Source organism: Bombina bombina, chromosome 1, assembly GCF_027579735.1.
Source record: "Bombina bombina isolate aBomBom1 chromosome 1, aBomBom1.pri, whole genome shotgun sequence".
NCBI lineage: Eukaryota > Metazoa > Chordata > Amphibia > Anura > Bombinatoridae > Bombina > Bombina bombina.
The window spans coordinates 35985681-36011003 of record NC_069499.1 but is presented as its reverse complement, the minus strand read 5'-3'; the positions used below and the strand labels follow the sequence as shown (position 1 = coordinate 36011003).

General features: G+C 43.9%; 1 protein-coding gene across 1 annotated transcript in view; it reads right to left on the bottom strand.

Moving 5' to 3' along the window:
• Positions 1-25323, bottom strand: part of DHRS7 (dehydrogenase/reductase 7) — a 103101-nt gene that overhangs the window by 60066 nt on the left and 17712 nt on the right. The window contains exon 4 of the mRNA XM_053697301.1: positions 22400-22639. Within this exon, the coding sequence (XP_053553276.1) occupies positions 22400-22639 (240 nt within the window). The remainder of the gene's footprint in view (positions 1-22399; positions 22640-25323) is intronic.

The window sequence follows — 25323 nt, the reverse complement described above, 5'->3', positions numbered from 1 at the left end:
TGGTACTTGCCCTCTGATACAGAACACCACTTTACTAAGCCTATTTCCTTTATACATCTAATTAGTGATAAAAGGGTTTTGTCTGTGTATTCCAACCGATTTTATATTAGGTGCACCGCATTAATTTACACTCCTAGTTGGGTATAAACATTAACAGTGCTTATTATACCACTCTCCCTTTGGCTATGGTCACTAATGTCTTCATATGGTACTCCTGCTGTTGGGTGTAGGGCCCGCATCTGACTAGCGGGATTTACTTTTCTTCTTATATGAATATATATATATGATTGTGCAATAATACTGTAGCTTATGTTATACCTTTTTAATACGGATACGGCTGCACCTTTATAATGGAGTAAACGTGATTTGGAACCTGTTTTTCTCCTTTCGCTATTTATTTCATATTGTGTATTTCTTGCATATTGAATGTTTCGGTCTCTAGACTAAAACTTAAAGTTAGCATTAGGGTAAGTTGCCATCTGTTAGTAAGACCAGTAACAGTTGTTTAGTTAAAAATGTGAATTTTGTATAAAATTATCGCTTCCTAGATATATTTTTTTAAATTTTATGTGGATGAGTAAGGCTTTCAAAGTTATCAGAATTTGGATGATACCTTGGTATGTCATAGGATCAATCTCCGCTCCCCCACCTTCCCTTTCCCTTTCCCCTTCCATTTGCCCCCCCCCCCCCTTCCTTCCTTTTTGGGGTGTCCTGGCTCCGTGGAACGGTGTCAGGGGTTCCCTCAAGTGGTTTTCCTTGCAATATACCACAATGTTACCCCCCCTTTTGTATTTGAATATTTCTTAGATGCCCTTTTTTAGGAGGCCTTGCTGTGTTTAGACGTATGCTTGATGGTTTTCTTTTATCATGGGCCTCAATTTGATATATATGTTCTATATTATCCTGGGCCAATTTATGTTCTTTCTGCAATGAAATAGAAAATGTGAGGTTTATTTTTACTAATATACCTGTGATGTAACAGAATTGTTTATTTTTTGTGATTGATATGCTCTCCTTTAATATTTGTATATGACTTCTGCAACTCAGTTGTGTCTGGATTTATGTTTGACGGTTTCTTGCTGCTATGGGCCTCAATTTGACATTTTCGCTCTATATTATTTTAGGTTATCTTATGTTTCTCATGCAATGAGATAAAATAGTAAAAATAAACCTCACATATTCTAGCACAACTGTGGTGTAATAGAACTGTTCATTTTGTGAGCGATATGTTCTCTTTTATTATTTGTATATCACTTTTGTAATTCAATATGTCTGTTATTTTATTTTTCACCTCAATAAAAATTATTAAAACAAAAAAAAAAAAAAAGATTCAACATATTACATATATATATAGCCACAATTATTTTCCTATTTGAAAAAGAAAAATAAGTTTACAGAGATCCATCATTACCATTACTCTACATATAACTTTACATCCCAATCTGAGTTTAATCCATAGGGGACCCTGGTTCCCAATTGGAATATCCAGTATACTTCTTTATGACTAAGTGTCTTCAATCTATTACCACCCCTGACATGTCTGGTCACATGTCGAATACCTTGAAACTGCAAAAAGGTATCATCCCCATTATGATGGTTACGAAAATGAAGAGCAACTGGAGTGTCAGAGTCAATATCTCCAATAGAACGCAGATGTTCTAGAAATCTTTTCTTTAGTAGCCGAGTCGTTTGACCAACGTACTTTATATTGCAAAGTTTACACGTTAATAAATAGATAACGTATTGTGTGTTGCAATTAATGTAATTATTAATTTTATAGGTTTTCTTTTCATCAAAGGAGAAAAAAAAACATCACCAAAAATAGCATGGGTGCATGATGGTGTGAGCCAATTGCCTGTTTTATCACTATGTAACATTGAGGGAGACAATATATTTGATAATGTCCTAGACCTCCTGGTGACAAATTGACATCCATTCTCCAGAATTTTACAGAATGTGTCATCAACATTCAATATAGGTAAAGCTTTCTTGACTATCTCACATATGTGATTGTGTTCTCTACTATGGGTTGTAATGAAAAATGGTTTCTTTTGAAAATCACTATTCCTGCCCACCTTCTTTTTCTTTGATATGAACAGATCTTTTCTGTCCATAGAATCCACCTCTTTGTTTGCTATCTGCAACTGGTGTGCTGAATATCCTCTTTCTAAAAACCTTTCTGTTGTCTCTTTGGAATGTGTCTCATAACATTTTTCTGTGGTGCAATTTCTTTTCATGCGCATAAACTGCCCCTTCGGTATTGCACGTGTTACATGTTTGGGGTGGCAAGAATTTGCTTTTAATAAGGTGCCCTAAGTTAAACAGCTCTTTTACGTTTAAAAAATACTAAGCCCCCCCTAACATTAAAAAAAAACACTCACCAAAACCCAAATCCCTAAAATAAAAAACCCCAAGCTAATTTTACTAAAAATAAATAAATGTAAAATTACAGAAATAAAATGTAAACCTAAACTAATACCCCTATAAAAATAAAAAATCCCCCCAAAATATAAACACCCCCTAATCTAATACTAAACTACCAATAGCCCTTAAAAGGGCCTTTTGTAGGGCATTGCCCCGAGTTAAACAGCTCTTTTACTAAAAAAAAAATACCTAAAAGTAAAAACCCCCACCGACCAAACGCCCCAAAATAAAAAAAAAACTAACACTAAAAAACCCTAAACTACCCATAGCCCATAAAGGACATTTAGCTCTTTACTCTTTTACAGCTGACCGCCGCTCCGGATCCGCGCCTCGGGGAAGACTGCTCCGCGCCGCCTTCACAAAGGATGAAGATAGAAGATGATGGAGCCGCCTGGAAGAAGACCTTCTCCGCCGGACTTCAGGAACGGTGAGTACCTATTTGGGGCTTAGTTTTAGGATTTTATTTATTTTTTAAGATTAGGGATTTAATGGACTGTAAAAGAGCAATGCCCATACAAATTCCCCTTTAGGGGCAATGGGTAGTTTAGGTCTTTTTTTTTTTTTTTTTTTGAGGGGGTTGATTGGTTGGGGGGTTACTGTTAGGGGGTAATTGGTAAAAATGTTTTAAGTAAAAACATAAATTATGCTTACCTGATAATTTTCTGCACAGCTGCATTGATTAATTTTGGGAAATAAGAACCTGGCCACCAGGAGGAGGCAAAGACACCCCAGCCAAAGGCTTAAATACTCCTCCCACTCCCCTCATCCCCCAGTCATTCTGCCGATGAACAAGGAACAGTATATCAAGGTGAAAAGGTGCCAGAAGAATAAAAATGCAGACACCCCACATAAAAAATACGGGTGGGGAGCTGTGGAAGAAAAGAAAATTTTCAGGTAAGCATAATTTATGTTTTTCTTCATAAATGGAAAGAGTCCACAGCTGCAGTCATTAATTTTGGGAAAACAATACCCAAGCTTTATAGGACACTGAATGCCAAGACGGTAGGGTACAAGAGATAGCCCATTCTGAGGGCACCAGGCCTGAAACCACTACCCAACAAAACCCTGCATCGTCCAAAGCCGAGAACATAGAAAGAAAAAAGCCCCCAAAACACTGACCAACAGATAGTCCGGAGCCTAGCTAGAGACCGCAAAAATAGACCCACTGAGCCAACAGTCCTCCAGGACACCGTCGTACAGCGGTTGGTCCCTATCACACACCCTTTACTAGAGAAGGGAACACCAGCCCAGCACTCCCAAAGGGACAGGGCAAGAAAAATTCAAAGGAAATCGAAAGGACACCTAAAATTCCGTAAAGGAAGACCCCTAGAACAAGCCCAGCTCATAAAGACCCAAATTGGTCCAAATCAAATAAGGGGGGGTAACGCCCAGACCAACATACACAAGGTCTAGGACCGGGCATCCAAACAGCGATTTCCACTCTCAACGTCGAGATAAGCACCGAAACAACAACTGAAGAGTTTATCTATAAGTCGTCAGCACTTAGATAATGTAGTATTCTACACAAATACGTGTAGCAGACCCGGACGAGGTAATATCCAAGACAAGAACACGCAGCTGTCATCAGGACGACCCAGCGAGAGAAAACTTTACCAAGAAGTAAAATGCAGTAAAATAAGATATCGGATTGTAAAAACTCCAAGACAGAGGGCACCCTCTAAACATCTCAGCCGCCAGACCGACACATAGGTCCTAAAAGGGGAGAAGTATAGAACCTCAACTAGGCCTATTACACCCCCGAGGAACAACATCTCAGGACCTACTCCGAGCCAGGCCAGCCCAAGCGTCAGTAGGTCCAAAAACAGGGGAACAGAAGAACCCCGGCACCCGCTCACAAAAAAGCTGACAAAAAATGGCTTCAGCCATTCCACCGAAACAGTCTACAAGGCCGAAGACCCTGAAGAATCTAGCAAAGGCCCATCTTAACGCGGAGCCAGCAAGACTCCCTCTGTTCCATCCCCTGAATCTAGGAAAAATCCTAAACAAGGCCTCCATAGGAGAAAAAGCCCCCCCTAAGAAAAAGGGGGCCATTAGAGAGAGAGCACTTGCTCACGAGGCCCAAGGCCACGGGCTGAATAAAAGAGCACTCTCCAACGCATATGAACCTGGAAGGAATCCCCTGAAAACTTAGCACACAGAAGGGTGCAGTAGCTGCAGCGGTTACCCTATAACCCTTTGCCTGCAGAACCGCTAAGCCATCAGGTTACTTCAGCAACCATCCAAGGGAAACCGTTCATTGAGCGTAGGCAAAGCCAAGCAATAGGGACACACAGGAAATCTGGCCAATCGTGACCAAATCTACTAGCCAGCCCAAAGGTCATGGCCCAAATTCCCGGAACTGTGGAAATCCGAACCCGCCCTAGATCCAGCAAGACCGGTTAATGGTGCTTTAGGCAAGGATAATCAAATGACATGTGTTACGAAGAACACAGTCACAGCTTGATTTGAACCCTTGACCTTCAGCTATCAAGGAAGCATAGTTTCCCACTAAGCTATTGTGGGACACCATCAACGGGATCCAAAAGGGAAGATGCTGAGCAAAAGCCTCAGCAACCGGAAAAACCAGGGCGATGACAGGTTCGAGCACCCAATTGTGTAAAACAAACAATATCCCAGAACTTGAAATACCCCGTCTGACATAGAAATCAGACCCACAGGCGGATATTAAGGTAATTTCCAGGAGAACCCGGAGAACGAGAACACCTCGCAAGTCCCGACCCAAGGAAGAGACCACCCCATGCCGAAGTCCAATGCTCCAAAGGAGCTAAGGCATCTCGAACCAGACACTAGAGTCCATAGGCATTCGACTGCCACAAGACGACCAAAGCAAGGGCAAGATCACTCGATCAAAAGCTAGTCTCCACCTCACCATATGAGGCAGAGGAGTACCTGAAACCAAGGGTACGGAGCATCCCCAGATCCAGAAACATCCCAAGCAGAGTCCAAAAGAACTCTCTCGAAGGGAAATTCAGGTCCTCAAAGGAGACCCAACTCACATGGAGGAACGGACAAAATCCAAAGGGTCTCAAGAAGAGAGTAATCCTCTCCCTAACGAAAACCCAGGGCCCCCTAAGGAGATCTAACCCACATGGGAAAGTCCAAAGGACTCACTGACCAGAGAACCACAGGAGGAACACGTCCCACAGGACAATTCCTAGGGCCTCCGAAGGCCAAACCGCCTTAAACCAGCGGTAAAGAGGCGAGAAACCCCCAATCGCCACGTGAGGAGACAACTCTAGGTCCGGAAGGGAATTGGAAGCAAACGGTGTGAAGGAGCGGAACGCCGCTGACCCAGTCAATCAACCTAAAGGCTCATAAGGACTGAAACAATCCTTCCAGCCACACGGACCCACAAGTCCTCGTTAGAATGCTTAGCTGAAACTTGTAAAAGAAAAACAAGAAACACAAATAATAAAGCAGGCACTCGGCGCCTCAACCGGACCAGCCAGGCCGAACAGGCGCCACGTGTCTGAACAGGCCACGAGACAGAAGATCTGAACCCAAGCAGGACCAGCCTCCCTCAGAGGGGAAGAGAATAACAGACAGAGGACTAACATGTACCTTAACAACTTCCGCAGAAGTAAATAGCGAGAATCGATCCCAGAGATAGTACCCAAAGGAAACATATAATCAAACTAAAAGTCATCCTAACCGAATAAAACAAAATATAAGGCAGCCCGTAGGTAAACACCTAAGAAGAAAACAGGCATACCCACAGGACCAGCCAAACGGAACCCTGATCTTCCAACAAAAACTGGGAAGGATCTCAACCGCCGACAATCAGGAGATTACGCCATCCCCACATGTCTAATGAGGTGAACCATTCGAAGCAGAATACTGCAGATTCCCGTATCCATTAAGGATAGGATCCTCTAATAACTCAAAAACGTGTCTGAGTAAAAAACGAAAGGCACGCTATTCTGTAACGTAAGGCACAACACTCAGTAACAGCTACACCCACAGGGAACTGTATAGGCCCTCCCAAGGCCGGGAGACCCGGGACAATCGGGCACGAGCACAAACACAAATAAACGTCTGGGCTTTGCAGACACATAATCGCCAAAGATATGTGGAAGAAAAAACGAGCTCCAACCTCCGGGGGGGGAGGGGGGGAAACAAGGCGCCCTGCAAGGAGGGAGAAACATAATCTGGGTTACCCGCATGTGTAGTAGGGAGCGGTAGGGAACTCGCATCTCAGAGGACAGAACCCCCAGAGGTGGAAGGTTCAGCGGACCCTTGATTCCCCGAGCCCAAGGAACAAGGCGCTGTAATATGGCATATCGAACATAACTGATTGACCTGGGCCAATTCGCATTCTTCCCAAGTCGAAGAATCTGAAATTTGAACAGTCTCAGCATCAGAATCCTCCATAACTGGATAGAGAATATATTAATATGGACTAAAGAAAAAATCTAAACGACACCTGACACCCACAATGGCTGGAGCACTCACCAACTTCTAGAACCAGACACTAGCAGACCCAAATTCCAGGAATGTGGAAATGGAAGATCAGAATGTAAACACTTCCAGTCACAAGGTGAACCGTACAGTCCCAAAAGCACGCCCAACCATAAGGTTGTGTCACTTCCATGACCCCTATGTTCTAGCCAATAGCCCAGATAACACTACGCATAAGCAGATTGAATCACATAACAAACATGATTAAAAATCCCCCTGTTCAATAACCCCCCTCGGGAGATATTAACCCTCGATTCCGAGAACCAAAGGAGCCTCACTGAGGCCCTATTTTTTATACTTAATAAGTCCCGCAGGATCGTACCTTACAGGAAACAATTAAGATACAGTACATTCAGATAAAGTAACATGAAACAATCTTACCGGAATCTACGTACTCGATCGGGTTGATTTCCGACGATTCCTGTCCGCCTCATCAGAGCAGGCGGACAGGGTTATGGAGCAGCGGTCTAAAGACCGCTGCTTCATAACTGCTGTTTCTGGCGAGTCTGAAGACTCACCAGAAACACGGTCCCACAACTCCGTTCGGAGCTTGATAAATGGGCCCCAATGAGTTCAGCCTTTGTGGAGTCTAAACTACAATTTCTCTCCAAGCTGGAGAATCAGAGTCTAAGGGTTTAATGAGCAAAAGAGAGAAATCACACAACGTCTTTGGGGGCTTTTTATGGTCATTATACTTCAATGTGTCTCTTCACATCTAGAACCGTATATAACTATATAAACAACTCCCAGGATAAAATCTGCCTTTCTAACATGATTTGAGGGACCTCACTGTAGTGACGTAATGCCTTACATCATCTCGCCAGAGTGGAGAGCTTTAGATCACTGGTCTCACTGTGTATAGAGAGATAAGATAAGGAGAATTTTGTGTAAATATGGACAGATAAGCCAATGAGGTCTTCTCTCCCTGGCAGGTCAGTCCATTGAATTCGGTTGTGGTTTCAGTTAGCAGAAACAGCTATTTCATATACAAAAAATACCTAAAGTAGCAAATTCCCATACATGCATGGGATATAACAAATTATATAATAAATTATTGTAAACACATTAAGGGAAACAATTTTACAGTACACTGCCCCTTTAACTGTGAGGTTGGCACCTCATTTTTCAGTGCCAATCTCAGAGCCTTACAATCCTATGATTACTACATGCACCATACATTCGCCTGCCAATCAAATAAAGCTTGTGCATGGGGAGCATTCACCAACTAGAGGGAGTGAATGGTAAAATACTTTTTTTTCCCAATTAAGGGTCAGATTACAAGTGGAGCGGTATTTTGCGTTTCCGCTATAGCGAAAACTCCTCTAGAATTAAAATCTTTGCGCTAGTCGGTTTGCGCTGGTATTACAAGATGAAAGTAAACTGTTTTTGCTTTAGCGGTTACCTGACTAGCGCAAAAATTAGAACTTAAATATTGCGTACGGATTCACGTATTCCCCCATAAAAGTCAATGGAGAAATTTTTTTTTGGAAAGAAACAGCCCACTCTTGCACAAACACCATCACATATTCTTATTAGCACTAACCAAACATGAAAATATAAATATTTCATATTCCAATGTTCTTTACGTAACGGAAAATTATCTATATATACAGATATATACAGATATATATATATATAGTAATATATATTTATAAATACTTAGAACATATTATGCTATGTACAGAACATTGGAATGTGAAATATGTACAGTAAATACATAGTTAAAACCATTTATTAAATACTAGTCCTAAAGCCTGTTTACATGGGTCATATTTTGCAGTACAGCGGTCCCACCCCTTGCTCTCTCCCCATCTCTTTTGTGCTCTCTCCCCCTCTCTTCTGTGCTCTCTCCCCCCTCTCTTTTGCACTCTCTCTCCCTCTCTTTTGCGCTCTCTCTCGTTCCACCTTTCTTTTGCTCTCCATTTCCCCCCTCTCTTTTGCTCTCCCCCCCCTCTCTTTTGCTCTCTCTCCCCCCCTCTCTTTTGCTCTCTCTCCCCTTTCTTTTGCGCTCTCTCTCCCCCCTCTCTTTTGCTCCCTCTCTCCCCCCTCTCTTTTGCTTTCTCTCCCCCCTCTCTTTTGCTCTCTCTCCCCCCTCTCTTTTGCGCTCTCTCTCCCCCCTCTCTTTTGCTCCCTCTCTCCCCTTCTCTTTTGCAGTCTCTTTCCCCCACTCTTTTGCTCCCTCTCTCTCATTTGTGCTCTCTCTCCCCTCTCTTTTGCTCTCTCTCCCCCTCTTTTGCGCTCTCTCTCTCCTCCCTCTCTTTTGCTCTTTCTCTCTCCCCCTTTTTTTTGCTCTCTCTCCATCCCTCTCTTTTGCTCTCTCTCTCCCCCCTCTCTTTTGCTCTGTCTTTCTCCCCTCTCTTTTGCCCTCTCTCTCCATCCCTCTCTTTGCTCTCTCTCCATCCCTCTCTTTGCTCTCTCTCCATCCCTCTCTTTTGCTCTCGCCCCCCCCCTCTCTTTTGCTCTCTCTCTTCCCTCTCTTTTGCTCTCCATCATCTCTTTTGCTCTCTCTCTCCATCCCTCTCTTTTGCTCTCCATCATCTCTTTTACTCTCTCTCCATCCCTCTCTTTTGCTCTTTCTCCATCCCTCTCTTTTGCTCTTTCCCCTCTCTTTTGCTCTCTCTCTACATCCCTCTCTTTTGCTCTCTCTCCCCCTCTCTTTTTTCCTCTCTCTCTCTCTCTCTCTCTCTCTCTCTCCCTCTCTATTGCTCTCTCCCCCTCTCTTTTGTTCTCTCTCCCCTCTCTTTTGCTCTTTCCCCTCTCTTTTGCTCTCTCTTCCCCCTCTCTTTTGCTCTTTCCCCTCTCTTTTGCTCTCTCTCTTCCCCTCTCTATTGCTCTCTCTCCACCCTCTTTTTTGCTCTCTCTCCCCCCACTCTCCCCCTCACTTCTTTTGCTCTCTCTCCCCCTCTCTTTTGCTCTCTCTCTTTCCCCCTCTTATTTTCTCTTTCCTCCTCTCTTTCGCTCACTTTCCTCTCTCTTTTTCTCGCTCTTCCCTCTATTTTGCTCTCTCTCCCCTCTCTCTTCTGCTCTTTCCTATCTCTTTTTGTCTCTCCCCCTCTCTTTATATTCCTCTCCTCTCTCACGCCGACCACGCCCGGTCACACCCACGCTCACGTTCAGCCACACCTACTTTCGCCCCACCGCCGCAAACAGCATGTCAGGTAAGGCCAGTTGTGTTTGTCCTCCTGCTGTCTCTACTGCATATGACAGCTTCGAACAAACACACTTGGCCTTTTATATTATAGGATGAATATTGCATGTATATGTTTTTTTCATGTTTTCCTCTACTTAACAGAAGAAGGCTCTACTGAAGTTATATATGACTATATATGTATACATATAGATTTATGTATTTATACGTGTATATATGTCTGTAAATACATATATACACATATAAATACATATGTACACACATATATAGACATACATATATACATAGATATACATCTTTAGACATTTTTTTTCTAACACCCGAGATCTCATATCTTTGAGCCCTTAGAATTTTTAGAACTTTGTAATGTATTTTTAAAGTGTTTTGTGCAACTTTTTGTTTTCACCAAACAGTTAACTACAGCTCTAAAATCGCGGTAATGATTCTAGTGTAAATCACGACTGTGTTCACGAGATCACTTTCAACTTGTAATACCAGGGGTAAACGATTGCGCTCCACTTGTAATCTGGCCTGTTTTTGTCCCTTCAATTACAAATCCTCTACAGGAAGGCATATCTAGCTTGATATCATCAATCTTCTAGAGTAACATGAGCTTGTTTAGTATTCAGTGAATGCCAGAGTCAGTCTTTTGCCCATGCTCAGAAAAGACAGAATGCAACTTAAGTTCTCAGCATGTCTGCTTCCTTATCCAGCTGTGACAAGAGAATTTTTAAATTCTCATTTAGCAAAAAATCTAGTACATTGTTGGCTGATTTTTAAAACAACTTGTTCCTTTTTATGTTTGCTTTGATATAACATATTTGTTTACTAAAGGAGCACTGTTTAATATCCCTTTAATTTACTTGCTGATGCATACTATGTATATATCAACAGAATGTTATATGCCTTTAAATGTGGAGCCCCAGGTTATGGCTGTGTGCACACAACCAGTGGGGAGCAAACCTTATAGGGACATAGAAATCACAATGACATTTTCATGATTACAATGCAAAGTACAATTTTGAAATATTATCAAATTTACAACTTTGTCTTGGTCCCTTTTGTTAAGACTTCGTTCCTTTCCATGGGAATATACTAAGGTAGGCTCAGGAGCGTGCATGTGTTATTGAGCTGTGTTTGTAACAATGGTATAGATAAGCTACAAAACTAGGAGGACATTTACTGTGCCCATACCGGACTGCCTGGCCTTGGCGGGGCTGGAGTTCACTATTATAGGCTGCAATACTCTGCTATATACTATAAGGGGCTTTATACTTACCAGCCCACTGTGGATCCTCTGGGACATTGTGCTCGATAATACATACTTTGGACCTGCCACAGAGCCACATAGTTCTGTGTAGGGCATAGCATCACTCAGTTTCTACCAGTGGCACCATATCTTCTTCTCTTACCACATTTGAAGGCTCCTAACTCCTAAATAATGGAATAAATATCTTCCATGTCCGAAAGCGCCTGCCCTGCGCTCAGTGTTTAATTTCTCAACCTTTGTGTTTGGATAACTTGAAGTGATGGGTCTCTGTTCAGTGCACACTCCTATACCCCACCTGACGGCCATGACTTTTGCCCATACCTCATATTGGTCCTCTTAATACTACCTATCTAGTGGAAGCATGTCGCACTCACAAAAGAGGAAGAACAGACCGCAATTCCCACCCAAGAAGACGGTTATGGACCATTTCAGCCCACCTCAGATCTTCATGCTGCCACTGAGCCCCCTGACTCTCCGGGGTCTGAATCTGCTGACTTTGCTCTATCTGCTCTGAAAAATATACATAATGGCAACCTGGAGACAGTAGTCACCCCTACTTTTATTCTTGACTCTCTCAAATCTATGCTAGATGACCATCACTCATCGTTCTCTGCTAAACTTTCTGCTTCAACTGCCGAGATGAAAAATATCTCCTCTACAAATGAACGCATTGATATGCTCGAAAGAAATTATGAAGATCTTGCTACAGAGCAATCTAATGGGCTGACCTTCTCCCACCACCTCTCAGAATACCTGGATTCTGTTGAAGATAAAATAGCCGACATAGAAGAAAGATCTCGGCGCAACAACCTTAGGATCCGGGGGGTGCCTGAGTCTGTCTCCTCATCGACCTCTAGCCTTATCTCAAAGAACTCTTTCACAGCCTAGCTCCAATAACATCAGAATCTGAAGATTTACTTGATCGAGCCCACCAAAGGGCTTCCCGAGGGGCAGCCTCGTGATGTCATAGTCAGGCTTCATTACGTTACATATAAAGAGAGGATACAGAGAGAGCACTTCCAGAGACTCCCACTCCCAGAGAAATTTCAAAGCCTTCAGATTTTCCCGGACCTGTCTGCATGGACTTTGGAGCAGAGAAAAACCTTTTCAAATGTCACTGCGACCTTACGAAAGAAGAACATCAGCTACCGTTGGGACTACCCGATTAAATTATTGATCTTCAAGGATAATCAGACACACACAATTCACAATGTCACACAGGGTCTTGAACTCCTCAACTCCTGGAACATTGAGAGAACCCACACTGGTGATCCTCAGAGGCCACAGAAACAAACTCGCCAGCTAAGCGCCACAGCGTCTGAATGGACAGCTCTTCCCCAAAGACAACCCAACTCACCAGACACTTAAGTTCCTTGTATATGGACATTCTCTCTGCACTTTCTGGGAGTGCATACACTGCCCAGAACTTTAGCCTTAGGATTCTGGTCCCTCTTTACGGGGACGTTTGGTGGGATTTTAACCTCTCCGGGTTGCTCTACGACATGAGACTGATAAGTATAAGTTGAACTTTGAAGTGGTGCCTGTTTAATATGCCTTGCCTGTTTAATATGCCTTGTTCTATGTATAACTGTTGTTCCTCCTGTTTATTCCACACTAAATTATGCCCCTAGATCACCATAGTGAGTAGGTTGACTAATCAAGGCCCGTGTTCAGATAGCCCCCTTTAGCAGCTAAACCATAGCTTAATTGGGCCACATAGATTCTCAACCCCCGCCATTAAGGAGGAGCAAGAGGTTACCAGATTAACAAAATCTATCCTTTTTTATGCCATCTATACGCATGACATGCCTGTAAATATTTTAGCTCCGCCCTGAGTATGCAACCCCTGTACTATATACATGGTAATGCACAGCTGCGAATACCTGCCTAAAGCACTATATTCGTATGTGGCGCGATTCCCACGAGGGATGTTTTCTCTCAAGCCTCTCCCTTATGTGCCTCCGTGAAGAGCATGTTAAGCTAAATTAAATATATGTTAAAACTTGAATTGTTATTTGTTTACTATACCTCACTATATGACCAGAAAATGTTTAACTGTGTTACCTTTAGGCTGTTTAGCTTCTGTGCTCTTAATGAACCACTTACCTATCTAAACACTATACAGGTATATATCACCTCCTTCTCCTGTTGTGCCAAGGTTTGGTCTAGCCACGTAGTCTATTGACTATGTAGCAAAGGTGGGCAGTTAATAAGTTCATGTACCCAATTATCCTTATACCCTTTTATGCTACTTACAATGCACACCAATTAATGTCTAGTGTCTTGCTTCACCCCCCCCATGCCTTCACCCATGAGCCCACCAATTGAGCATGAGACAGCTTAATTTCAAGATATGATATGTATTGAGACATACAACATTACATACTAGGATAGATCATTTGCTAGATAACTTATCTAGATGTGTACACTAGGTGGCATGAAGGAGGCCTGCAGAACCGTAAGACTGAGACATGGAATTAATAACTAACTTGTGGTTTAATTATTGAGATACCTTTTGCAGGCATTTTTTAATGCCATCTCTAAGACACGGGACTGATAAGAATAAGTTGAATTGAATTGCTACTTCTTTAATATGCCTTGTCGTGTAAATGAATGCTGTTCCCCCTGTTTATTCTATGATTAACTATGCTCCTTGATTAAGATGGCTAGCAGATGAACTACTCAGGGCTCCCCTCAGCAGCTAAATCACAACCTAATTTAGCTACACAGATTCCCAACCCTCGCCATAATGTAAGGCCACGGGGTTATCACATTAACAAAATCTATTCTTTTTGGGCCACATCTATGCATGACAGATCTGTAAATACTTGAGCCCCATCCTAATGAGTATTCAACCTCTGTATTATATACACGACCATGCCCAGCTACGAGTACCTGCATTGTGCTCTTTTGTGCCATGATTCCCACAAGGAATATTTTCTCTCAAGCCTCTCCCCTAGGTGCTCATGCGAAGAGCCTGTTAAATATTTGTTAAAAACTTGAACTTTTAACTGTTTACTATACCTCACTATATGGCCAGGTAATGTTCAATTTTGTTCAAGTTTGTTACCTTTAGGTTTGTTCAACTCCAGTGATCTCAATGAACCAGGTATCTATCCACACACTACCCAAGCACACCTAACATCCTTTTCCTGCTCTGCCACGGCTTGTTCTAGACACGTAGTTTATTGACCTTAGCTATGCAGTATGGTTAGGTGGTTAAAAGATTTACATACTCAGCTATCCTTATACTATGTTATGCTATTTGCAATACACACCAGTTAAGATCTTATGTCACATTTCGGCCCCCACCTATGCCCTTACCCCTGAGCCCACCACTTGAACGTGAGATTATTTGACTAGGATCATCTACTGAACCCTCAAGATCCCCTGTATACACTGTGTGCAGAATTATTAGGCAAATGAGTATTTTGACCACATCATCCTCTTTATGCATGTTGTCTTACTCCAAGCTGTATAGGCTCGAAAGCCTACTACCAATTAAGCATATTAGGTGATGTGCATCTCTGTAATGAGAAGGGGTGTGGTCTAATGACATCAACACCCTATATCAGGTGTGCATAATTATTAGGCAACTTCCTTTCCTTTGGCAAAATGGGTCAAAAGAAGGACTTGACAGGCTCAGAAAAGTAAAAAATAGTGAGATATCTTGCAGAGGGATGCAGCACTCTTAAAATTGCAAAGCTTCTGAAGCGTGATCATCGAACAATCAAGCGTTTCATTCAAAATAGTCAACAGGGTCGCAAGAAGCGTGCGGAAAAACCAAGGCGCAAAATAACTGCCCATGAACTGAGAAAAGTCAAGCGTGCAGCTGCCAAGATGCCACTTGCCACCAGTTTGGCCATATTTCAGAGCTGCAACATCACTGGAGTGCCCAAAAGCACAAGGTGTGCAATACTCAGAGACATGGCCAAGGTAAGAAAGGCTGAAAGACGACCACCACTGAACAAGACACACAAGCTGAAACGTCAAGACTGGGCTAAGAAATATCTCAAGACTGATTTTTCTAAGGTTTTATGTAATGATGAAATGAGAGTGAGTCTTGAAGGGCCAGATGGATGGGCCCGTGGCTGGATTGGTAAAGGGCAGAGAGCTCCAGTCCGACTCAGACGCCAGCAAGGTGGAGGTGGAGTACTGGTTTGGGCTGGTATCATCAAAGATGAGCTTGTGGGGCCTTTTCGGGTTGAGGATGGAGTCAAGCTCAACTCCCAGTCCTACTGCCAGTTTCTGGAAGACACCTTCTTCAAGCAGTGGTACAGGAAGAAGTCTGCATCCTTCAAGAAAAACATGATTTTCATGCAGGACAATGCTCCATCACACGCGTCCAAGTACTCCACAGCGTGGCTGGCAAGAAAGGGTATAAAAGAAGAAAATCTAATGACATGGCCTCCTTGTTCACCTGATCTGAACCCCATTGAGAACCTGTGGTCCATCATCAAATGTGAGATTTACAAGGAGGGAAAACAGTACACCTCTCTGAACAGTGTCTGGGAGGCTGTGGTTGCTGCTGCACGCAATGTTGATGGTGAACAGATCAAAACACTTACAGAATCCATGGATGGCAGGCTTTTGAGTGTCCTTGCAAAGAAAGGTGGCTATATTGGTCACTGATTTGTTTTTGTTTTGTTTTTGAATGTCAGAAATGTATATTTGTGAATGTTGAGATGTTATATTGGTTTCACTGGTAAAAATAAATAATTGAAATGGGTATATATTTGTTTTTTGTTAAGTTGCCTAATAATTATGCACAGTAATAGTCACCTGCACACACAGATATCCCCCTAAAATAGCTATAACTAAAAACAAACTAAAAACTACTTCCAAAAATTTTCAGCTTTGATATTAATGAGTTTTTTGGGTTCATTGAGAACATGGTTGTTGTTCAATAATAAAATTAATCCTCAAAAATACAACTTGCCTAATAATTCTGCACTCCCTGTATATTCCACCTTGCCCCATTCCCACCGAATTCCGTGATGAGGCCCATTAGACATCCACACAAAGATTCTTTTATGCTAAAGTAGAATTTTTTCCCCCCTCGAAAGACACTGTACAATCTCTTCATAATTGGCTTAACGCCATACCGACATACCATCTTGGGAGGTAGATATACAGCGGCCACTCATCCTTACCTCTCCTATACTTCCCTACCCCCATCCCTCTCCTCATGCCTGCGACTAATCCTTCCATACTCAAGTTGCATTTGACACGCTGTGTCTATACTTAATGTACCCTAACCTCCCCCCCATATAAAGTGCCTCTCCTCTGGATACCAATACCGCACCCTTATTATTCCCTCATTTTAAAACTCTATTATAACACCTAATGTAGGACGCCCGCTTTATTTAGCAAAATGAAAAGAGGGCAAAATAAATAATGAAATTATATTATAAAGCGGTTTTACCACACATAACTATACATGTTATTTAAATATCACATGGTGTGCTGATATTCCACTGTAAAATAACGTTTATTAAAAAAAATCTCAAGATGTTTACTGTCCCTTTAAGGAATACGAGAAAGCTTAATTTTCCCTGCTTTATCACATACGAGAATAAACTTGTGCAAAAACATAAATTATGTTTACCTGATAAATTTATTTCCACCGTGGGGAGGAGAGTCCACGGCTTCATTCATTACTTTTGGGAAATAAGAACCTGGCCACCAGGAGGAGGCAAAGACACCCCAGCCAAAGGCTTAAATACCTCCCCCACTCCCCTCATCCCCCAGTCATTCTGCCGAGGGAACAAGGAACAGTAGGAGAAATATAAGGGTATAAATGGTGCCAGAAGATAAATTAAATTTAGGTCCGGCAACCGGAGTTACGAGTGAGAGCCGTGGATTCTCCTCCCCACGATGGAAATAAAATTATCAGGTAAGCATAATTTATGTTTTTCATCTAAAAGGGGAGGAGAGTACACGGCTTCATTCATTACTTTTAAGAAACATATACCCAAGCTTTAGAGGACACTGAATGAAATCGGGAGGGTAAAAAGTCGGACACTAAACTGAGGGCACCACAGCCTGTAAAACCTTCCTCCCAAAAACAGCTTCCTGAAGAAGCAAAAACATCAAATTTGTAAAACTTTGTAAAAGTGTGTAAGGAGGACCAGGTAGCTGCCTTACAAATCTGCTCCATAGAGGCCTAATTCTTGAAGGCCCAAGACGAAGCCACAGCTCTAGTTGAATAAGCTGTGATCCTCTGAGGAGGCTTATGTCCCGCTGTCTCATAGGCCAAGCGAAGCAAGTTTCTCAACCAAAAGGACACAGAAGTAGAAGAGGCCCTCTGCCTCTTTCGCTTCCCGGAATACACCACAAAGAGAGATGTAGACTGTCTGAAATCCTTTGTAGCCTGAAGATAGAACTGTAAGGCCCGAACCACATCCAGATTATGAAGTAACCTCTCCTTAACAGAAGAAGGGTTAGGACACAAAAAGGAACAATTATTTCCTGATTGATGTTACGGTTAGACACCACCTTGGGAAGAAACCCCAAACCGGTGCGAAGAACAGCCTTATCCACATGAAAGACCAGATAAGGAGGCTCGAATTGTAAGGCAGCCAGCTCAGATACTCTGCGTGCCGATGCAATGGCCAACAGAAAAAGAACCTTCCAGGACAGAATCTTAATGTCAATAGAATGCATAGGCTCAAATGGAACCCTCTGCAATACCTTAAGGACCAAGTTTAAGCTCCATGGGGGAGCAAACTGCCTAATAACAGGTATGATTCTACACAGAGCCTGAACAAAAGATTGAATGTCAGGAAGCTCAGTGAGTCTCCTGTGCAACAAGACTGATAAAGCCGAAATCTGTCCCTTTAAGGAACTGGCGGCAAGACCCTTCTCCAAACCCTCTTGGAGAAAAGACGGAATCCTGGATACCTTCGCCTTGTGCCAAGGATATCTGTGTTTCTCACACCAGGACAAGTAAGTCCTCCACATCTTATGGTAGATGCGACGAGTGACTGGCTTTCTTGCCTGAACTAGAGTGTCAATTACACTTTTAGAAAAACCTCTCTTGGCTAAGACTAAGCGTTCAATCTCCACGCAGTCAGCCTCAGGGAAACAAAATTTTGAATGTTGAAAGGGACCCTGTTCCAGCAGATCCCTGCGACAGGGTAGCCTCAATGGCGGAGAGGATGGCATTCCCACCAGATCCGCAAACCATGTCCTCCGCGGCCACGAAGTAGCAATCAGGATGGCTGAAGCTCGCTCCTGCTTTATTCGTGCCACTACACGAGGTAAAAGTGGTAATAGTGGAAAAATGTAAGCTAGGCTGAATCCCCAAGGCACCACTAAGGCATCTATCAGCTCTGCCTGGGGATCCCTCGACCTCGACCCGTATTGGGGTAGCTTGCAATTGAGTCTGGACGCCATGAGATCTATCTCCGGCATTCCCCATCTGAGACAAATCTCCGCAAACACTTCAGGGTGAAGAGCCCATTCTCCCAGATGGAAGGATTGACTGCTGAGAAAGTCCGCTTCCTAGTTGTCCACACCTGGAATGTGGATCGCTGAGAGCGAGCAGCTGTGGGACTCCTCCCACTCCAAAATCCGAGACACCTCACTCATTGCTAGGGAGCTCCTCGTCCCCCCCTGGTGGTTGATGTAAGCCACCAAGGTAATGTTGTCGGTCTGGAATCTGATAAAGCTGAACGACCCCAGAGGAGGCCACGCCCTCAGAGCATTGTAGATTGCATCAAAGTTCCAGAATATTTATCGGAAGGAGAGACTCCATTTTCCTTCTGCCAGTCTGGCACCCAAAAACGGCTCCCCATCCTGCCAGACTCGCGTCCGTAGTCACAATCTCCCAGGACGGTCTAAGGAAGATGCTCCGGACGGATCCACCAAGATAGGGTGTCCCTGGTCCGAGAATCCATGGATATCCGCCGTGATAGATCTGAATGATCGCCGTTCCACTGTCTCAACATGCACAATTGAAGAGGTTTGAGATGGAACCTGGCGAAAGGGATGACATCTATGCTGGAAACCATGAGCCCGATCATCTCCATACACAGAGCCACCTAAGGGCTTGAGTAAAACTGAAGGGCAAGACAGGTGGACGCAATCTTCCTGCGTCGTTGATCTGTAATATGTTCATGGACATAAAGTCTATTATCGTGCCCAGGAACTCCACCCTGTTGCTGGGAACCAGGGAACTCTTTTCTGAGTTGATCTTCCAACCGTGAGATTGGAGTAATAAAAGAAGAGCCCTCCAATGATCCTCTGCGAGGCTGAATGACGGAGCCTGGACTAGGATGTCGTCCTAATAGGGCGCCACAGCAATGCCCTTGGATCTGGCCACTGCAAGAAGTGCCCCCAGAACCTTTGTGAGGACTCTCAGGGCCATTGCCAGGCCGAAGAGGAGGGCCACAAACTGGAAGTGTTGGTCCAGAAACGCAAATCTTAGGAACTTGAAGTGGTCCCTGTGAATTGGAACATGAAGGTAAGCATCCTTCAAGTCTATTGTCGTCATGAACTGTCCCTCTTGAACTAGGGGCAGAATAGATCTGATAGTTTCCATTTTGAACGATGGAACAGAATCGGGCAGAACGTGCCCTCCTTCTTTGGAACCACAAAGAGATCTGAATAGTACCCTAGACCCCTTTCTGCTCGGGGTACTGGTACGATAACACCTAGAGAGGAGAGATCCCTCACACATTCTAGAAAGGCCTCTCTCTTTTCCGTTCTTGAAGACAGGCGGAATCTGCCCCTGGGCGGATGGGACCTGAACCCTATCTTGTAACCCTGGGCGACAACCTCCAGAACCCAAGGGTCCTGAACATCCTGCAACCAGGCTTCGAAGAAGAGAGACAATCTGCCCCCTACTTGGTCCGGAGACCGGTCGGGGGCCACCCCTTCATGCCGATTTAGTCTCCGCTGGCTACTTGTTCTGCTTGGACTTATTCCAAGACTGAGCAGGTTTCCAAGTTCCCTTTGACTGATCCGCTTTTGCGACGGGCTGCTGGCACTGGGCCTTGTCCGCGTGAAAGGGCCGAAAAGTAGATCCTTTAGGCTTCACATTCTTATCCTGCGGTAGGCAAGCTCCCTTGCCTCCTGTAACCGTGTATATGATCGAATCCAATCCTGGACCGAACAGAATCTTTCCTTGAAAAGGTAGGGACAACAGCCTCGACTTAGAGGTCATGTCTGCAGACCAAGACTTTAGCCACAGAGCCCTGCATGCTAAAACGGAGAATCCTGAAACCTTTGCGTTCAGGCGAATAATTCGCATATTGGTGTCACAAATGAAAGAATTGGCGACCTTCAACGCCTTAATCTTATCCTGTATCTCGTTGATGGAAGTCTCCCTCTCGACCATATAACACAGGGATTCACATCAATATGTTGCCACTCCGGCAACTGCAGCTACAGCCGCTGCCGGTTAAAAAACAAAGCCCATATGTTGAAACATTTTCCTTAACATTTTTTCCAATTTTTTATCCATGGGCTCTTTAAACGATGAACTATCCTCAAGAGGAATAGTCGTCCGCTTTGCGAGCATAGAGATGGCACCATCCACCTTAGGGACAGTCCCCCACAGCTCGAGCTGAGAGTCCGGAACGGGGAACAGTTTCTTAAAGGAAGAAGAAGGGGAAAAGGAAGAACCAAATTGCTCCCATTCATTCTTAATAATATTAGCCATCTTTACCGGAACCGGGAAGCTCTGAGGCACCACCCTGTCCTCGTATACCTTATCAAGCTTAGGAATCGAAGTTTCCCCTGGAAGCTTCGGTTCCGGAACCTCCAGAGTAGCAAGCACTTGCTTCAGCAAAAAGCTCAAATTCTCCATCTTAAAGTCAGGCTCTTCCGCTGGAGGATGAGATGACACGGACTCTGACCCAGAAGGAGCCTCCTCCAAAGAGTCGGAGTAGGCCTCATCATTGTATAATGCCTCTGATATTTCCATAGGCGTAGACAACCCCTGGGTCGGGCCGCAATGATACCCTACGCTTGGACTTAGCAGAACGTGGTAAGGCATGGATCACTTTCGATACCACCGTTTGCAGTCGATCCGCAAAATCTGACGGCCAACAAATCTCTCCCATAGGAGTAATAGCTTAAAAAACAAGCACCTTTATACTCCAATGGCCAGGGCACTCACCACCTCCTATGACCTGGACTACAGAAACCGCTTCGTCTCCTATGCCACTGATCAACAGAGGAAGTGAAACTCACACCCGGTCACCTAGGATGCCTCGCAGGACCTCCCCTGCACTAAGGAGAAAATGTGCCAAAATCGTCCGCACAAATACTCCCGGAAGTCAACCTGAAGTTCCACCATTGCCAGAGCCACATCTCGCACATAATGCAGAAATAACACAATAAATATTATTATGTATAAACCCCCCTGTTCAATAATCCCCACACTAGGAATATTAACCCTTGATTCCATAAGATAAAAGGCGCCACACTGTGACCCTGTCTTCTGTATAATCATTATGTATAAAAAATTAAACGATCTTACCAGAATCAACGCCGTGGAACAGGAACACGGCCCTTCAAGTGTGACAGGTAGAAGCATCGCTCCTGACATGGACTTGAGTGCAGAAAGCAGGCAGCGAAACTCGTCAACGCTGATTGCTTGTGGAGCTGTTAATATGAGTCTGGATGGTTTTGCAGAAAGACTCTCCCTGCATCTCCGGACTAACTTTCATTCAGACTCTCACTGAGATGCTGACAGGACTACTTAAAACTCCAGTCCCATTCCGAAGAGTACTACCCTCCATAAGAGACTACGCCGAATCTTCGGCACTTCTCTGCCATCTTCCTGTGACAAAGGCAAAGAATGACTGGGGGATGAAAGGAGTCGGGGGGGGGGGGGTATTTAAGCCTTTGGGTGGGGTGTCTTTGCCTCTCCTGGTTGGCTGGGGTGTCTTTGCCTCCTCCTGGTGGCCAGGTTCTTATTTTACAAAAGTAATGAATGAAGCCGTGGACCCCCTCCCCTTTAGATGGAAAATGTAAATTTTTTGTGATATATATATATATTTTATTAATTTGATCAATTAAGTTCATACCCAAGGTTCAACTGGTGCCAAAAGATAAACGTGTTTTACCTGTAGGGCGTGCTTGCTGGCAGCATACCCAGACGACAGAGGTGCGCCTATAATCCCTGTGACGCTGCTTATCGTTACAATCTTCCCTCTCTTCCTCTCTATCATGTGTTGCAGGACGTGCTTCGTTATAGAAATAGTCCCCACAAAATTGAGATCCATCAGGGAACGAAAAACTTCCAAGTTTGTATCCACAAAGAGTGACCTCTGTGACCGGCCACTGTTATTAATCAAAATATCAATCTGAAAAAGAAGATTCAAAATATTTAGTCTAAATATTGTCATATTTAACTGGAGGCTGCAGCTACTGTCTGTGCTTGTGTGTGTAATGTTATGAGATACTGTCTGTGCTTGTGTGCGTAATGTTATGAGATACTGTCTGTGCTTGTGTGTGTAATGTTATGAGATACTGTCTGTGCTTGTGTGTGTAATGTTATGAGATACTGTCTGTGCTTGTGTGTGTAATGTTATGAGATACTGTCTGTGCTTGTGTGTGTAATGTTATGAGATACTGTCTGCGCTTGTGTGTGTAATGTTATGAGATACTGTCTGTGCTTGTGTGTGTAATGTTATGAGATACTGTCTGTGCTTGTGTGTGTAATGTTATGAGATACTGTCTGCGCTTGTGTGTGTAATGTTATGAGATACTGTCTGCGCTTGTGTGTGTAATGTTATGAGATACTGTCTGTGCTTGTGTGTGTAATGTTATCAGATACTGTCTGTGCTTGTGTGTGTAATGTTATCAGATACTGTCTGTGCTTGTGTGTGTAATGTTATCAGATACTGTCTGTGCTTGTGTGTGTAATGTTATCAGATACTGTCTGTGCTTGTGTGTGTAATGTTATGAGATACTGTCTGTGCTTGTGTGTGTAATGTTATGAGATACTGTCTGTGCTTGTGTGTGTAATGTTATCAGATACTATCTGTGCTTGTGTGTGTAATGTTATGAGATACTGTCTGTGCTTGTGTGTGTAATGTTATGAGATACTGTCTGTGCTTGTGTGTGTAATGTTATGACATACTGTCTGTGCTTGTGTGTGTAATGTTATGACATACTGTCTGTGCTTGTGTGTGTAATGTTATGACATACTGTCTGTGCTTGTGTGTGTAATGTTATCAGATACTGTCTGTGCGTGTAGTAATGTTATCAGATACTGTCTGTGCTTGTGTGTGTAATGTTATCAGATACTGTCAGAAAGCAAATAATACAGATTGGGATGAAACATTAAATTCTTCTCTGTCAAAATGACAAAAAAAAATTGCTCAGCAATGCAACAGAGGCCTCTAGCAGCAAGGTGACTAATGTGTTAAAGGGACAGTCAACACCAGAATTTTTGTTGTTTTAAAAGAGATAACCCCTTAATTACCCATTCCCCAGTTTTGCATAACCAACACTGTGATATTAATGCACTTTTTACCTCTGTGATTACCTTGTATCTAAGCTTCTGCAGACTGCCACTTATTTCTTTTGGCAGACTTGCATTTTAGCCAATCAGTGCTGACTCCTAGGTAACTCCACAGGCATGAGCACAATGTTATCTATATGACACACATGAGCTACCGCCCTCTAGTGGTGAAAAACTGTCAAAATGCATTCACATAAGAGGCGGCCTTCAAGGTCTAAGTAATTAGCATATGAGTCTACCTAGGTTTAGCTTTCAACTAAGATTACCAAGAGAACAAAGCAAAATTGGTGATAAAAGTAAATTGAAAAGTTGTTTAAAATGACATGCCCTGTCTGAATCATGAAAGTTTATTTTGGACTTGACTGTCCCTTTAAGTGCTCTCCAATTTTTCCAGCCAGGTGGCATTATGAAGTAGCTGGATGAGGACAGTGTAATATTTTATAATATACTTGTCCTAAAGTCCGTGTACACGGGCCATTTTTTGTAGTACAGCGGTCCCACCCCTTGCTCTCTCCTATCCCCCCTCTCTTTTGCTCTCTCTTTCTCCCCTCTCTTTTGCTCTCTCTGTCTCCCCTCTCTTTTACTCTCTCTCTCCCCCCTCTCTTTTACTCTCTCTCTCTCCCCCTCTCTCCCCCCTCTCTTTTGCTCTCTCTCCCCCTCTTTTGCTGTCTCTCTCCCCCTCTTTTGCTGTCTCTCTCCCCCTCTTTTGCTGTCTCTCTCCCCCTCTTTTGCTGTCTCTCTCCCCCTCTTTTGCTGTCTCTCTCCCCCTCTTTTGCTCTCTCTCTCCCCCTCTTTTGCTCTCTCTCTCCCCCTCTTTTGCTCTCTCTCTCCCCCTCTTTTGCTCTCTCTCTTCCCTCGTTTGCTCTCTCTCTCCTCTCGTTGGCTCTCTCTCTCCTCTTGTTGGCTCTCTCTCTCCCTCTCTTTTGCTCTCTCTCTCCCTCTATTTTGCTCTCTCTCTCCCTCCTCTCTTTTGCTCTCTCTCTCCCCCCTCTCTTTTGCTCTCTCTCTCCCCCCTCTCTATTGCTCTCTCTCTCCCCCCTCTCTTTTGCTCTCTCTCCCCCCTCTCTTTTGCTCTCTCTCTCCCCCTCTCTTTTGCTCTCTCTCCCCCTCTCTTTTGCTCTCTCTCCCCCTCTCTTTTGCTCTCTCTCTTCCCCCCTCTCATTTGCTCTCTCTCTCCTCTCGTTTGCTCTCTCTCCCTCTCTTTTGCGCTCTCTCCCCCTCTCTTTTGCGCTATCTCCCCCTCTCTTTTGCGCACTCTCTCCCCCTCTCTTTAGCGCACTCTCTCCCCCTCTCTTTTGCGCACTCTCCCCCTCTCTTTTGCGCACTCTCCCCCTCTCTTTTGCGCACTCTCCCCCTCTCTTTTGCGCACTCTCCCCCTCTCTTTTGCGCGCTCTCCCCCCTCTCTTTTGCGCACTCTCCCCCCTCTCTTTTGCGCACTCTCCCCCCTCTCTTTTGCGCACTCTCCCCCCTCTCTTTTGCGCACTCTCCCCCCTCTCTTTTGTGCTCTCTTCCCCCTCTCTT